The sequence below is a fragment of the Pseudorca crassidens genome, chromosome 3, assembly GCF_039906515.1.
Source record: "Pseudorca crassidens isolate mPseCra1 chromosome 3, mPseCra1.hap1, whole genome shotgun sequence".
NCBI lineage: Eukaryota > Metazoa > Chordata > Mammalia > Artiodactyla > Delphinidae > Pseudorca > Pseudorca crassidens.
In genome coordinates, this window is record NC_090298.1 from 164,829,741 (window position 1) to 164,840,660 (window position 10,920).

The window sequence follows — 10,920 nt, forward strand, 5'->3', positions numbered from 1 at the left end:
AGTAACTTAACCTCTCTGTGCCTCAGTTTCTTCTTCTAAAGAGTAAGGGTGATAAAAGGACTTATCTCATAGGGTTGTTTTGAAGAGTAAGAGTTAATATTGTTAAAGTGCTTAGAACAGTACCTGACGCAGGAAATGCTATGTAAGTGCCAGTTGGTGCTATAATAATAGCAGCAGCATTTATTATTGTGGTTGTCACCATTGCCATCATCATCATCGTCGTCATCTCTATAATGACTGCTCCTGTGCACCAGGCCACATTCTAAGTGTTGAGTTTAGAGTGGCCAGAGCAGATATAGTCCAGGCCTTTGTGGATCATAGAAACAGTTGCATGATGCATGTATCTAATCACAAGTACAATAAGTGAGCTCTGGGAGTCAATAACTAGAGACTCCACCCTGGTCTGGGGGGTGGAATCAGGGAAGGCTTCCCTGAGGAGGTGACCTGTGGGCTGAAATTTGAGACAGAGACAGCACTTAACCACGATCTCATTCTTTTCTCGACCCAGAGGGTCCAGGTCAGCGGTCAAGACTGGCCTCTATGCTCGACTCAGACACAGAAGGGGAAGGGGACATGGGAGGCACCATCAACCCCTCAGTGGCCATGGCCATCGCTGGTGGCCCCCTGGCCCCTGGCTCCCGGGCCAGCATTTCCCAGGGCCCAGCGACAGTGAGTACCAGCCTTGTCCCCAGAGACCCCATCCAACATTGGATTGTTTTTGTGCCTGCGTCTAATGTCTTTTCTCCCTTATCAATCACATCTTCCTGCCTCTTCACATGTCTTGTGATTTTATTATTGTATTTTGGACATTGTGTGTCCGATAACCTGGTAATGGAATTTATGCAATGAAGTACCAATTGGCCAGGTCTCATCTTAACATGGAGAAAAATGAAAGTCACCTCTCTCCCTTCTGAGTGCCCTGTCCCCTCTCTGCCTCCAGGCTGCTCGCTCGGGCTGTGCCCTCTCCGCCGAGTCTAGTCGGACCTTGCTGGTGTGTGTGCTGTGGGTCTTGAAGAATGCTGAGCCAGCCCTGCTGCAGCGCTGGGCTGCGGACCTGGCCCTCCCTCAACTGGGTCGTCTCTTGGACTTGCTGTACCTCTGTCTGGCTGCCTTTGAATACAAGGTTGGAGGGGTGGGCAGGGGACTGGGGTATAGGAGGCAGAAGAAGCAGGACCAGGTTAGCCCACAGAAAAGAGCAGAGTCAACCTCGAACTTATTCTCCGTTCCTGCAGGGGAAAAAGGCCTTTGAACGTATCAACAGTCTCACGTTCAAGAAGTCACTGGACATGAAGGCCCGGCTGGAGGAAGCTATCTTGGGCACCATCGGAGCCCGACAGGAGATGGTGCGACGGAGCCGTGGTGAGAGGGAGATGTACCCCATGCACGTCCCTACCCAGTGCCTCCCAGCCTTTGTACCAGGGGCCCCAAGGCGGGGACCATCTCTGCCTCTATTTGGCTTACTTTTCCCAGAAAGAAGTCGACGCGTTATCCCCGTACACGTGGGTGTCTATGTTCCCTGTTCACGTCTAACTGCATCCACTCCGCAAGCATCCACGTCACCCAGCGTCCTCACAGGGATCCCATGTGTGTGGGATCCATTCTCATGGTCACGTGTGTCTTTCTGTTTTTGCACATCTGTGAACATGCACCTGTGTGTCTCAGAGAGGAGCCCATTTGGGAACCAGGAGAATGTACGCTGGCGGAAGAGTGTCACACACTGGAGACAAACCTCGGACCGTGTGGACAAGTGGGTGTGGGCAGGAAGCAGTTTGCTGGGGTTAGACCAATGTCCAGAGAACTGGCGTCCCCCCCGCCCCAGGGCAGCCGAGGGAGGGGAAAGACCTCAGCCGTGGGGTGAAGTCTGGCCCTGAGAGGCCCCCTCCATCCCTCCTGTCCCCTCCAGGACCAAGGATGAAATGGAACACGAGGCCTTGGTGGATGGGAACCTGGCAACCGAGGCAAGCCTGGTGGTTCTGGATACACTGGAGATCATCGTGCAGGTAGGGCTTGATCCAGCACCTCCCTCACCTCTGACCCCACCACAGGGCCTTGTGATCTCTGACTCCAGAATCCCTCTCCTTTCCTGACTCGATAACCACCCCAGTCTCTAACAGTTGGATTTCTGGCCCCCCAGACGGTGATGCTGTCAGAGGCCCGGGAGAGTATCTTGGGCGCGGTACTGAAGGTTGTGTTGTACAGTCTGGGCAGTGCCCAGAGTGCCCTCTTCTTGCAGCACGGCCTGGCCACACAGCGGGCCCTGGTATCCAAGGTGAGTACCTCTGACAGCCACGCTTCTTAAGAGTAACAGTTGGGCTTCCCTGGTGGCGCAGTGGTTGAGAGTCCGCCTGCCGATGCAGGGGACACGGGTTCGTGCCCCGGTCCGGGAGGATCCCACATGCCGCGGAGCGGCTGGGCCCGTGAGCCATGGCCGCTGAGCCTGCGCGTCCGGAGCCTGTGCTCCACAGCGGGAGAGGCCACAACAGTGAGGCCCGCGTACCGCGAAAAAAAAGAGTAACAGTCACAGCCCATTCATTGAGCAACTGTTGTGTGCTCAGCAGCTCCATGAGGCAGGCAGACACTCCTTAGCTACAGCTTGCAGAGGAGGGAACTGAGGATCAGAGTGGCAGAATTACTCACCCGGAGTCACACAGTAAGGGCTTAAACCCAGGTCTGACGCCAAAACCTGCTGGGCTTGGCCCGAGAAGGCAGAACACAGACCGATGCTTCTGCCCATGTCCCCATCGGGGACCTTCTGAGCCAGAACGGGGAGGGGCTGACTGGTGTCTGTCCCGCCCTGGGGGCCAGTTCCCAGAGCTGCTGTTTGAGGAGGACACAGAGCTGTGTGCCGACCTCTGCTTGAGGCTCCTGCGACACTGCGGCAGCCGCATCAGCGCCATCCGTACGCACGCCAGCGCCTCCCTCTACCTCCTCATGCGCCAGAATTTCGAGATTGGCAACGTAAGTGGGGGTGTGGCAGTGGGGGTGATCTGCGGCTCTGGGGAGGGCGGCTGACTAGGGGTCTTGACGCGATAGACGCACGGCAGGAGGGGAGAGGGGTGAAGTCAGTGGGTCGAGCAGGCTCTGGTGTGAGGGTCCGAGGTCCACAGTCAGGCGTGCTCTTCCTCCCCGGCCTACCCAGAACTTTGCCCGCGTGAAGATGCAAGTGACCATGTCGCTTTCGTCCCTGGTGGGGACAACGCAGAACTTCAGCGAAGAGCACCTGCGACGTTCACTCAAGACCATCCTCACCTATGCCGAGGAGGATGTGGGGCTGCGGGACAGCACCTTTGCTGAGCAGGTGACCCCGCCGGACCCCCGCCCGACCTTCCGCAGCCAGGGTCTTTGCCCTGCCATGCTTGACCCCTGACCCCACCACCTCGGCTCCGTCACTCCTGGCCATTCCCCCGTTCCAGGTCCAGGACCTGATGTTCAACTTGCACATGATCCTGACTGACACGGTGAAGATGAAGGAGCATCAGGAGGACCCGGAAATGCTCATTGACCTCATGTACAGGTGAGGAGGGCCGGTTGGAACCTTCAGCCATTCAGACAGGTGAGGGGAGAGGAGGTGGTGAGAGGGACAGGTGGGGAGGGAGCAGGTGAGCGTACAGGTAATAAGAGAGACAAGTAAGGATGGACAAGTGAAGAGGGACCAGGAGAGGAGACACGTGAAGATGACCAAGTGAGAGGGCAGATAGGTGAGGGGCCAGGTGAGCAGACAGGTGAGGGCAGGTAAATGAGCAAGTAAAAATGGTGCCGGATGAACATACAGATGAGGGTGACAGAGGAGCACAAGAATAAGTGAGGGGGACAGGTAGGAGAGACAGGTGAGGTGCTAACCCATGAAGGGGTGACAGATTAGAGGAACAAGTGATTTGGAGGAGAGTGAAGGGTATTTAGTAAGAAACTGGGGAGTGGGAGATGGGGGCCCGGGTGATGGAGACAGGGAAGGCAGGGGGCATACAGAAGGGATGGGCCTGGGCAGACCCAGAGTGACACTTGTGGGGGTAATGAAGAGATGGACAGGTAAGGAGTGGGATAAGTTAGGAGACAGGTGAATGGGGTAAAGATGAGGAGATTGGCTGGGGCAGATGGGTGGGGTCACAGGTGAAGGGGATGGACAAGTGAGGGGTGAGCAGGGGGGCAAGGTGAGTCTCCATCCTCCTCACATCCCCCCTCGCCTGGGTTCTAGGATTGCCCGGGGCTACCAGGGCTCCCCAGACCTGCGGCTGACATGGCTGCAGAACATGGCGGGGAAGCACGCAGAGCTGGGCAACCACGCGGAGGCTGCGCAGTGCATGGTTCACGCAGCCGCCCTGGTGGCCGAGTACCTCGCTCTGCTGGAGGACAGCCGCCACCTGCCTGTGGGCTGTGTTTCCTTCCAGGTGAGCGGCAGGGATGGGGGGGATGGGGGGTGGGGTAGTGGCGGGCAGGGGGTGGCACACGTGGGCCGAGGACCAGGCTCTGATGCCACCTCCCACCCCAGAACATCTCGTCCAACGTGCTGGAGGAGTCCGCCATCTCTGACGACATCCTGTCGCCTGATGAGGAGGGCTTCTGTTCCGGGAAGCACTTCACGGAGCTGGGGCTGGTGGGGCTGCTGGAACAGGCGGCCGCCTACTTCACCATGGTGAGGCCTGGGGCTGGGGCGACATCGTGCATCTGCTCATGGGCCCGATACCCGCTCGCAGAGCCTCAAGGTGAAGCTGCTGCCTGGACCCTTTCTGGGCAGGGGATTTGTGGAGAAGGACTGGGATCCCTCAGAGGCCCCGTTACCTGCCTTTTTCCCCATAAAACCCTTGAATATATTTAGTTACCATTTTAAATTCTTTTTTTTTTGTTTTGTGCCGCACCCTGTGGCTTGCAGGATCTTAGTTCCCCGACTAAGGGGACTGAACCCAGGCCCCCCTGCAGTGAGAATGTGGAGTCCTAACCACTGGACCACTAGGGAATTCCCTAAAATTCTTTTTTGTTATAAAAAATTTCAAGAACACATAAAAGAAAGTTGTATCCCCACCACCCCCCATACCCAGCACTCAAATTCAGTGACCACCTATATTTACCATCCTGTTTCAGTTCTTTGCATCAAGCCTTCTTCTTTTTTTTCCTTTTTTTCTAGAGGTTTTTTTTTTATTATCGTTGTTGTTTTTATTATTACACTTTGCTGGAGTCTCAGAGACAGAGGCCTTGGGAATAAGCCAGACGGTAGACACAGATCTCTCTAACAGTCAGCAAATAGCTCAGGATACCTGCTGTGTGCCAGGCTTGATGCTGGCCCTGACTGGGGGCCAGCGGCACTCAGGAGCGGCCATTACCATGTGCTGGGAGGCAGTTGGGTGTGGAGGTTTTAGACACCATGCCAGAAGGGCCGGCCTTCAGGTCCTGGCCCTGGGGAGCCCCTCCACGTCTCTGAAGTTCAGTTTCCCCTCTGAGGAATGGAAAAAGATGATGACTCCTCCCACCAATGAAGGAACATGGGTAGAGTGTAGATGTACACAGCACCGGGTCCATAGTAAGCATGGTGGAGACCACAGAGGATATTTGTAGGGGCTGAGTGGAAAGGCTGGTACCCCATCTGGGGCAGGTGTGGTCAGGGTGGGCTTCCTGGAGGAAGTGATGGAAGATGGCGCCCTGGAGGGTGGGTAGGAGCCTGGAAGGAGGGTTGTTCCAGGCAGGAGAGAAGATCAGGGCTGGTGCTGGAAATCCTGATGTTCCACCCCCAGGGTGGGCTCTACGAGGCAGTGAATGAGGTCTACAAGACCCTCATCCCCATCCTGGAAGCCCACCGCGACTACAAGAAGCTGGCTGCTGTGCACGGCAAACTGCAGGAGGCCTTCACCAAGATCATGCACCAGGTGGGCCCAGGATGCCCTCTCAGACCCTGCCCTCAGCCCCAGCCCCTGGCCCCTGCTGAGCTCAGCTGACCTTGACCCTTCTGTCCCCACCCACAGAGCTCCGGCTGGGAGGTGAGTGGCCACCTGCCTCTGGTCAACAGTGGTCAGGCACCACCAGGGGGCGCTGGAGGAGCACAGCTGCCTGGCCGCGGGGGCTCAGTGGGCGATGACGCACCCCACTACTTCCCCCCCGGAGCCCCCCTCCCTGCCCCAGATCTCCAGGGCAGCCTGTGACTCACCCAGCTGGGAGCTCTCCAGAGACACCCCTCCCTCAGGCAGGGCCAGCTTGGTCACTGCCTGGAAGGGGGGGCCTCCAACTTCCTCTGTCTCTGTTTCTCTTTCTCTCTCTTTGTGTCTCTTGGTCTCTTTCCGTCCACCTCTCCCTGTCTCTGCCTCTCTCCTTGATCACTCTCTCTGTGTGTCTCCCTTGGTTTCTGTCTCTCCCTGTCTCTGCCTCTCTCCTTGATCACTCTCTCTGTGTGTCTCCCTTGGTTTCTGTCTCTCCCTGTCTCCCCAGCTTCCCCCAGGGTCTCTGCTCATTGCCATTTAATGTCCCCCCTCTCCCGCCTCTCCCCGACTTGGGTCTATTTTTAGGCATCTCCTAGTTTGGGGAGAATTTTCTGGCCAAAGATGGCAGGAACCCAGAACCAAGGGGGGAGGACTGGGTGGGAGCTGGGCGGGGCGGTTAAGTCCTCTCCCTCCCCGGATCTCCTGTCTCTGCCCATGGAATAGCTCTCATGGGGTAGCATAACCAGGACTCTGTGGGTTGGGGGCTGTGACCTCTGACCTCACCCATGACTTTGTCTCTCTGCCCCCTGCTCCCCACCTCCATCTCCTGGTACCTATCTCACCCTGCCTGGATCTGCCTTGGTGAGTGAACATGGAGCCACCCCCATCCTTCCCGGTGAAAAGTAGCCTACCTGGAGGGAGGGGGTCCTTCTTGGCAAACTTAGATCTGGGAGGGGAGGGGATGCACTGGAACAAGGGAACTAGAGCCTCTGTCCCAGAGCAAGAAACGGCCACGCCTTCCCTCAGTCACTCATGCATATGAGCACCTACTGTATACCCAGACCTATAGGCATTGAGGACCTAGTTATGAGCAATAGGGCCCCAGTTCTCATTTCATATTGAGATCCAGACTCTGAAGAACTGCATGGGTCATGAGGGAGAATCAGAAACTAGGGGTTTGCGTTAAATGAGAATAAAGATTTGTGGGAGGTAGGAGGCAGGCTGGGGAAAAAGAGTGAGGGTGTGGGCAATTGGCAGTCATGTGGGTCCATGCCCCTGCCTGTGCCTGTGATGCGATGTTCTTAGGGTGTCCGGGGTCCTCCGCCCACGCCCACCTCTTCTGCACGTGGGGCCTGAGGACCCGTGTGTCTCTGGCGTAGGGGGACCTCCAGCAGGGCCTCCTGGGCAACAGCAGCTTTCCCACAGCCCCAGCGTGTGTTCGGGACATACTTCCGCGTGGGCTTCTACGGTGCCCGCTTTGGTGACCTAGATGAACAGGAGTTCGTGTACAAGGAGCCATCCATCACGAAGCTGGCCGAGATCTCACACCGGCTGGAGGCACGTCCTGGCGGTGAGGGGGGGGGGTGGACAGGGCACTGGGCTGCCCTGGGGCGGGGTGCCCTGGGACAGAGCACTGGGGCTGCAGTTGTGAGTCAGCCCCGTGTTCTCAGGAGTTCTACACGGAGAGATTTGGGGAGGACGTGGTCCAGATCATCAAAGATTCTAACCCTGTGGACAAGACCAAGCTGGACCCCCAGAAGGTGAGGACTCCTTACTATCCCCCCAGGGACCCCAAAATCCTATATTCAGGGAGACTCCAAGTACTATAATCCTGTGGCCCCTCAAATCCTATATCTCTGGGAAACTCCAAAGCTTATCTTCCTCGGGGACCCCACGTCCTATTCCTCATGGGATTCCCAAACATCCAAAGGAGATATAGGGAGACCTGGGAACCCCAGATCCAAAGCCCCCAGACCCAAGGAGGCCCAAATCCCCTTTCTCCAGGGATGGGGCCCCTGCGGGAGGCCAGCAAGCCCCAGGTGTGTGTATTGGGGCTGAGAGCCTCACCCCTGAGCCCCGTGCCCCAGGCCTACATCCAGATCACGTACGTGGAGCCGCACTTCGACACCTATGAGCTCAAGGACCGGGTGACCTACTTCGACCGCAACTACGGGCTGCGAACCTTCCTGTTCTGCACGCCCTTCACGCCGGACGGGCGCGCACACGGAGAGCTGCCCGAGCAGCACAAGCGCAAGACGCTGCTCAGCACAGACCACGCCTTCCCCTACATCAAGACACGGATCCGCGTGTGCCACCGGGAGGAGGTGGGCGGGGCCCAGGCCTGGGGGAGGCCCAGGGAGGGGAGGTACAGAGACCCCAAAACCAAGGGAGGCCAGGGACCCCCAAACTCCAACCTCCAGACCCCAATCTGCAGACTCAAACCCCTACTTCCAGACCTTGCTGACCCAAGGCTGGACAAGAACCAGACCAGAGTTATCAGAACCAGACAAAGGCAGCTGAACCTTGACCCCCACCCTGCCAGACCCAAGCAGGCAGGAGCCCCAGACCTGGTTCCTTACAGCCTCTTGTACCCCTGTCCACCCCCAGCTGGGGTCCAAGCTGCCGTGGGCTGGGTTGGGTCAGCACATCCTCAGGCCCCGACGTGTGCCCGCTCATCTCCACCCCGCAGACAGTGCTGACGCCAGTAGAGGTGGCCATTGAGGACATGCAGAAGAAGACCCGGGAGCTGGCCTTCGCCACCGAGCAGGACCCGCCTGATGCCAAAATGCTGCAGATGGTGCTGCAGGGCTCCGTGGGGCCCACTGTAAACCAGGCACGGTCGGTGGGGTATGCAGGCTGCCTGAGGCCCCCGGGGGCCGTGCAGACATCGTCACAAGCCCCTGTCACCCCACAGGGTCCACTGGAGGTGGCCCAGGTGTTTTTGGCCGAGATCCCGCAAGACCCTAAGCTCTTCAGGCATCACAACAAGCTGCGGCTCTGTTTCAAGGATTTCTGCAAGAAGTAGGCCTGACCACCCCCCCAATCAGAGTCCCTCTAACCCCCGCATTATGGCTCTCTGCCTATCTGACTCCCCAGTACAGCCTGTCTATAAACCTGAGCCCCCATTGTAGCCTCTCTGATTTCCATTAAGTCATATCCACCTGCCGGACCCCCATTATAGGCTCCTCTGCATGCCTGACCCCAGCTCGCGAACTCCCCACCTCTGGTCTTGCTTTGTCTTCTGAGAGTCAGCCCCTGAGCATCTCCTGCCATCTGGTCCTCCCTCAGGTGCGAGGATGCGCTGCGGAAGAACAAAGCCCTGATTGGGCCGGACCAGAAGGAGTACCACCGTGAGCTGGAGCGCAACTACTCCCGCCTGCGGGAGGCTCTGCAGCCTCTGCTCACCCAGCGCCTGCCTCAGCTGCTGGCGCCAAACACAGCCGGCTTCAGGTGCCTGACCCAGGCCTCCCACCCTAGAGAGGGAGAGAGGGGGCAGGCAAAGCCAGGCAGAGCTTGGGGGCCGTCATACACGTGCACATCAACACGGATGCTCAGGGCTTTGCACAGTCATGTGACTACTCAGACACGTACACATATTCAAGCTCAGGGCAACCGTTTCTGATCATTTCCCAGGTGTGTGACTTCATTTTTCTGAGCTTCAATTCCCACATCCGTAAAATGGGCGTGATTCACATCTCCAGTGGTGGATTCTAAGAGAGAATTTCTGATTCCATGGTCAGATCAGAACCAATGTAAAAGGAGCCAGGAAGACCATAGAAGACCTCCTTGGAGGAGGAGGGCGGAGGAAAAGGGGGAGGGGGAGGAGGCTGGGGAGCATTATGGAGTTGGGGGCCCTGTGGCCATGTTGATCCACTTCACTCCTCCCCCAGGAACTCCTTGAACAGAGCAAGTTTCCGGAAGGCTGACCTCTGAGCCCACAGGGCCTGAAGCCACACCCAGAGGAACCAGCACCCTGTACTCAGCTGTCTGTGCCTTCCTGACAGTCTCCCCCACTGCCCACTCAGCCATGGGGTGACCACATCACACATGGGTCTGGGTCCTCTGTCCCTCTGTTCTCGTCTGTGTGCACTGATGCCTCTTACCTTTTCTAATTTAAAATGGTTTTTATAAACAGCCTGTGTGGTGTGGTACCTGGGAGCTGGGTCCCATGTGCACCCTCTACCTGCACACCCTGATTGTTGATGCATAGACACTGAGAACCAGTTGGGTGCCAGGGACACAGCAGTGACAACGGATGCAAATTTCTGCCCTTGTAGAGCTGACATTCTAGTGGGGAAGGCAACACACAAAGGACAATGTCACATGTGTGCAGGGGGAATAATAGTAACATTTATTAAACTCTCGTTAAGTGCCCAGCCCTGTATAATTGGCTCCCGCAAAGACACTGCCCCGTTTATGGGCCTTTCTGCCTGAGGGACCTCTATTAGGCCCCTGCCTCATGGTTATAGAATCATCTTAACACCACTATCAGACAGGCAGCATTCTTAGCCCCATTTTACAGATGGGGAAACTGAGGCAGCAAGTAAAGTCTTGGTGGAGTTAGGATTGGAGCCCAGGTCTGGCTGGCCATGGAACCCGGGCCTTAGCTACGGTCTGTGCAGCTTCGCGCTGACCCAGCCCTCCCTTCCCGCCCCGCGGTGGTCACGCCACCGTGTACCAGGCCTGTGCTGGGCGGCTTCCAGCCCTGAGCCGGCGGGGGGTGGGGTGACCTCCCGCAGACGCCGCCGCCACCACCGCCCTCCCTCCAGGAGCTGGATCCCGGCCAGCCCCGCCCTCTCCCGCCCCCCGCAGCGGCCCAGCGGCAGCTGTCGGGGGGGAGGACAGCGGTGGTGGGACCCTGCCCCGAGGACAGGAAGAGGGGGCGAGGCCGGATACCCCACGCGCGCACACACACCTGCCCGTCCAGGTGCGATCGTGTCCCCCCCCCCCCATCCCCCTCAACAGTGGCTGGGCCGCTGGCGACTAGAGGGGCGGGGCCAGCCCGGGGGCGGGGCGG

The 10,920-nt window shown here is 57.9% G+C and overlaps 1 protein-coding gene across 15 annotated transcripts in view; it reads left to right on the forward strand.

Annotated features, from left to right (window-relative positions):
* DOCK6 (dedicator of cytokinesis 6) overlaps nucleotides 1–10,037 on the forward strand; it is a 46,369-nt gene extending 36,332 nt beyond the window's left edge. For 12 of the 15 annotated variants that reach the window (XM_067733691.1, XM_067733694.1, XM_067733693.1 and 9 more), the window contains 20 exons: nucleotides 509–669; nucleotides 941–1,123; nucleotides 1,233–1,359; nucleotides 1,663–1,747; nucleotides 1,904–2,000; nucleotides 2,135–2,269; nucleotides 2,806–2,958; nucleotides 3,140–3,298; nucleotides 3,414–3,514; nucleotides 4,193–4,385; nucleotides 4,487–4,630; nucleotides 5,724–5,855; nucleotides 5,952–5,966; nucleotides 7,335–7,460; nucleotides 7,574–7,663; nucleotides 7,991–8,227; nucleotides 8,593–8,736; nucleotides 8,818–8,924; nucleotides 9,192–9,353; nucleotides 9,794–10,037. In XM_067733691.1, coding sequence (XP_067589792.1) covers nucleotides 509–669; nucleotides 941–1,123; nucleotides 1,233–1,359; nucleotides 1,663–1,747; nucleotides 1,904–2,000; nucleotides 2,135–2,269; nucleotides 2,806–2,958; nucleotides 3,140–3,298; nucleotides 3,414–3,514; nucleotides 4,193–4,385; nucleotides 4,487–4,630; nucleotides 5,724–5,855; nucleotides 5,952–5,966; nucleotides 7,335–7,460; nucleotides 7,574–7,663; nucleotides 7,991–8,227; nucleotides 8,593–8,736; nucleotides 8,818–8,924; nucleotides 9,192–9,353; nucleotides 9,794–9,836 — 2,594 coding nt within the window. In that variant the 3' untranslated portion in view covers nucleotides 9,837–10,037. Of the gene's footprint in view, nucleotides 1–508; nucleotides 670–940; nucleotides 1,124–1,232; nucleotides 1,360–1,662; nucleotides 1,748–1,903; nucleotides 2,001–2,134; nucleotides 2,270–2,805; nucleotides 2,959–3,139; nucleotides 3,299–3,413; nucleotides 3,515–4,192; nucleotides 4,386–4,486; nucleotides 4,631–5,723; nucleotides 5,856–5,951; nucleotides 5,967–7,294; nucleotides 7,461–7,573; nucleotides 7,664–7,907; nucleotides 8,228–8,592; nucleotides 8,737–8,817; nucleotides 8,925–9,191; nucleotides 9,354–9,793 lie in introns of those variants that run through there. The other 3 variants (XM_067733703.1, XR_010942449.1, XR_010942450.1) reach the window with 3 other exon arrangements.
* Nucleotides 10,038–10,920: the final 883 nt, after the last annotated feature.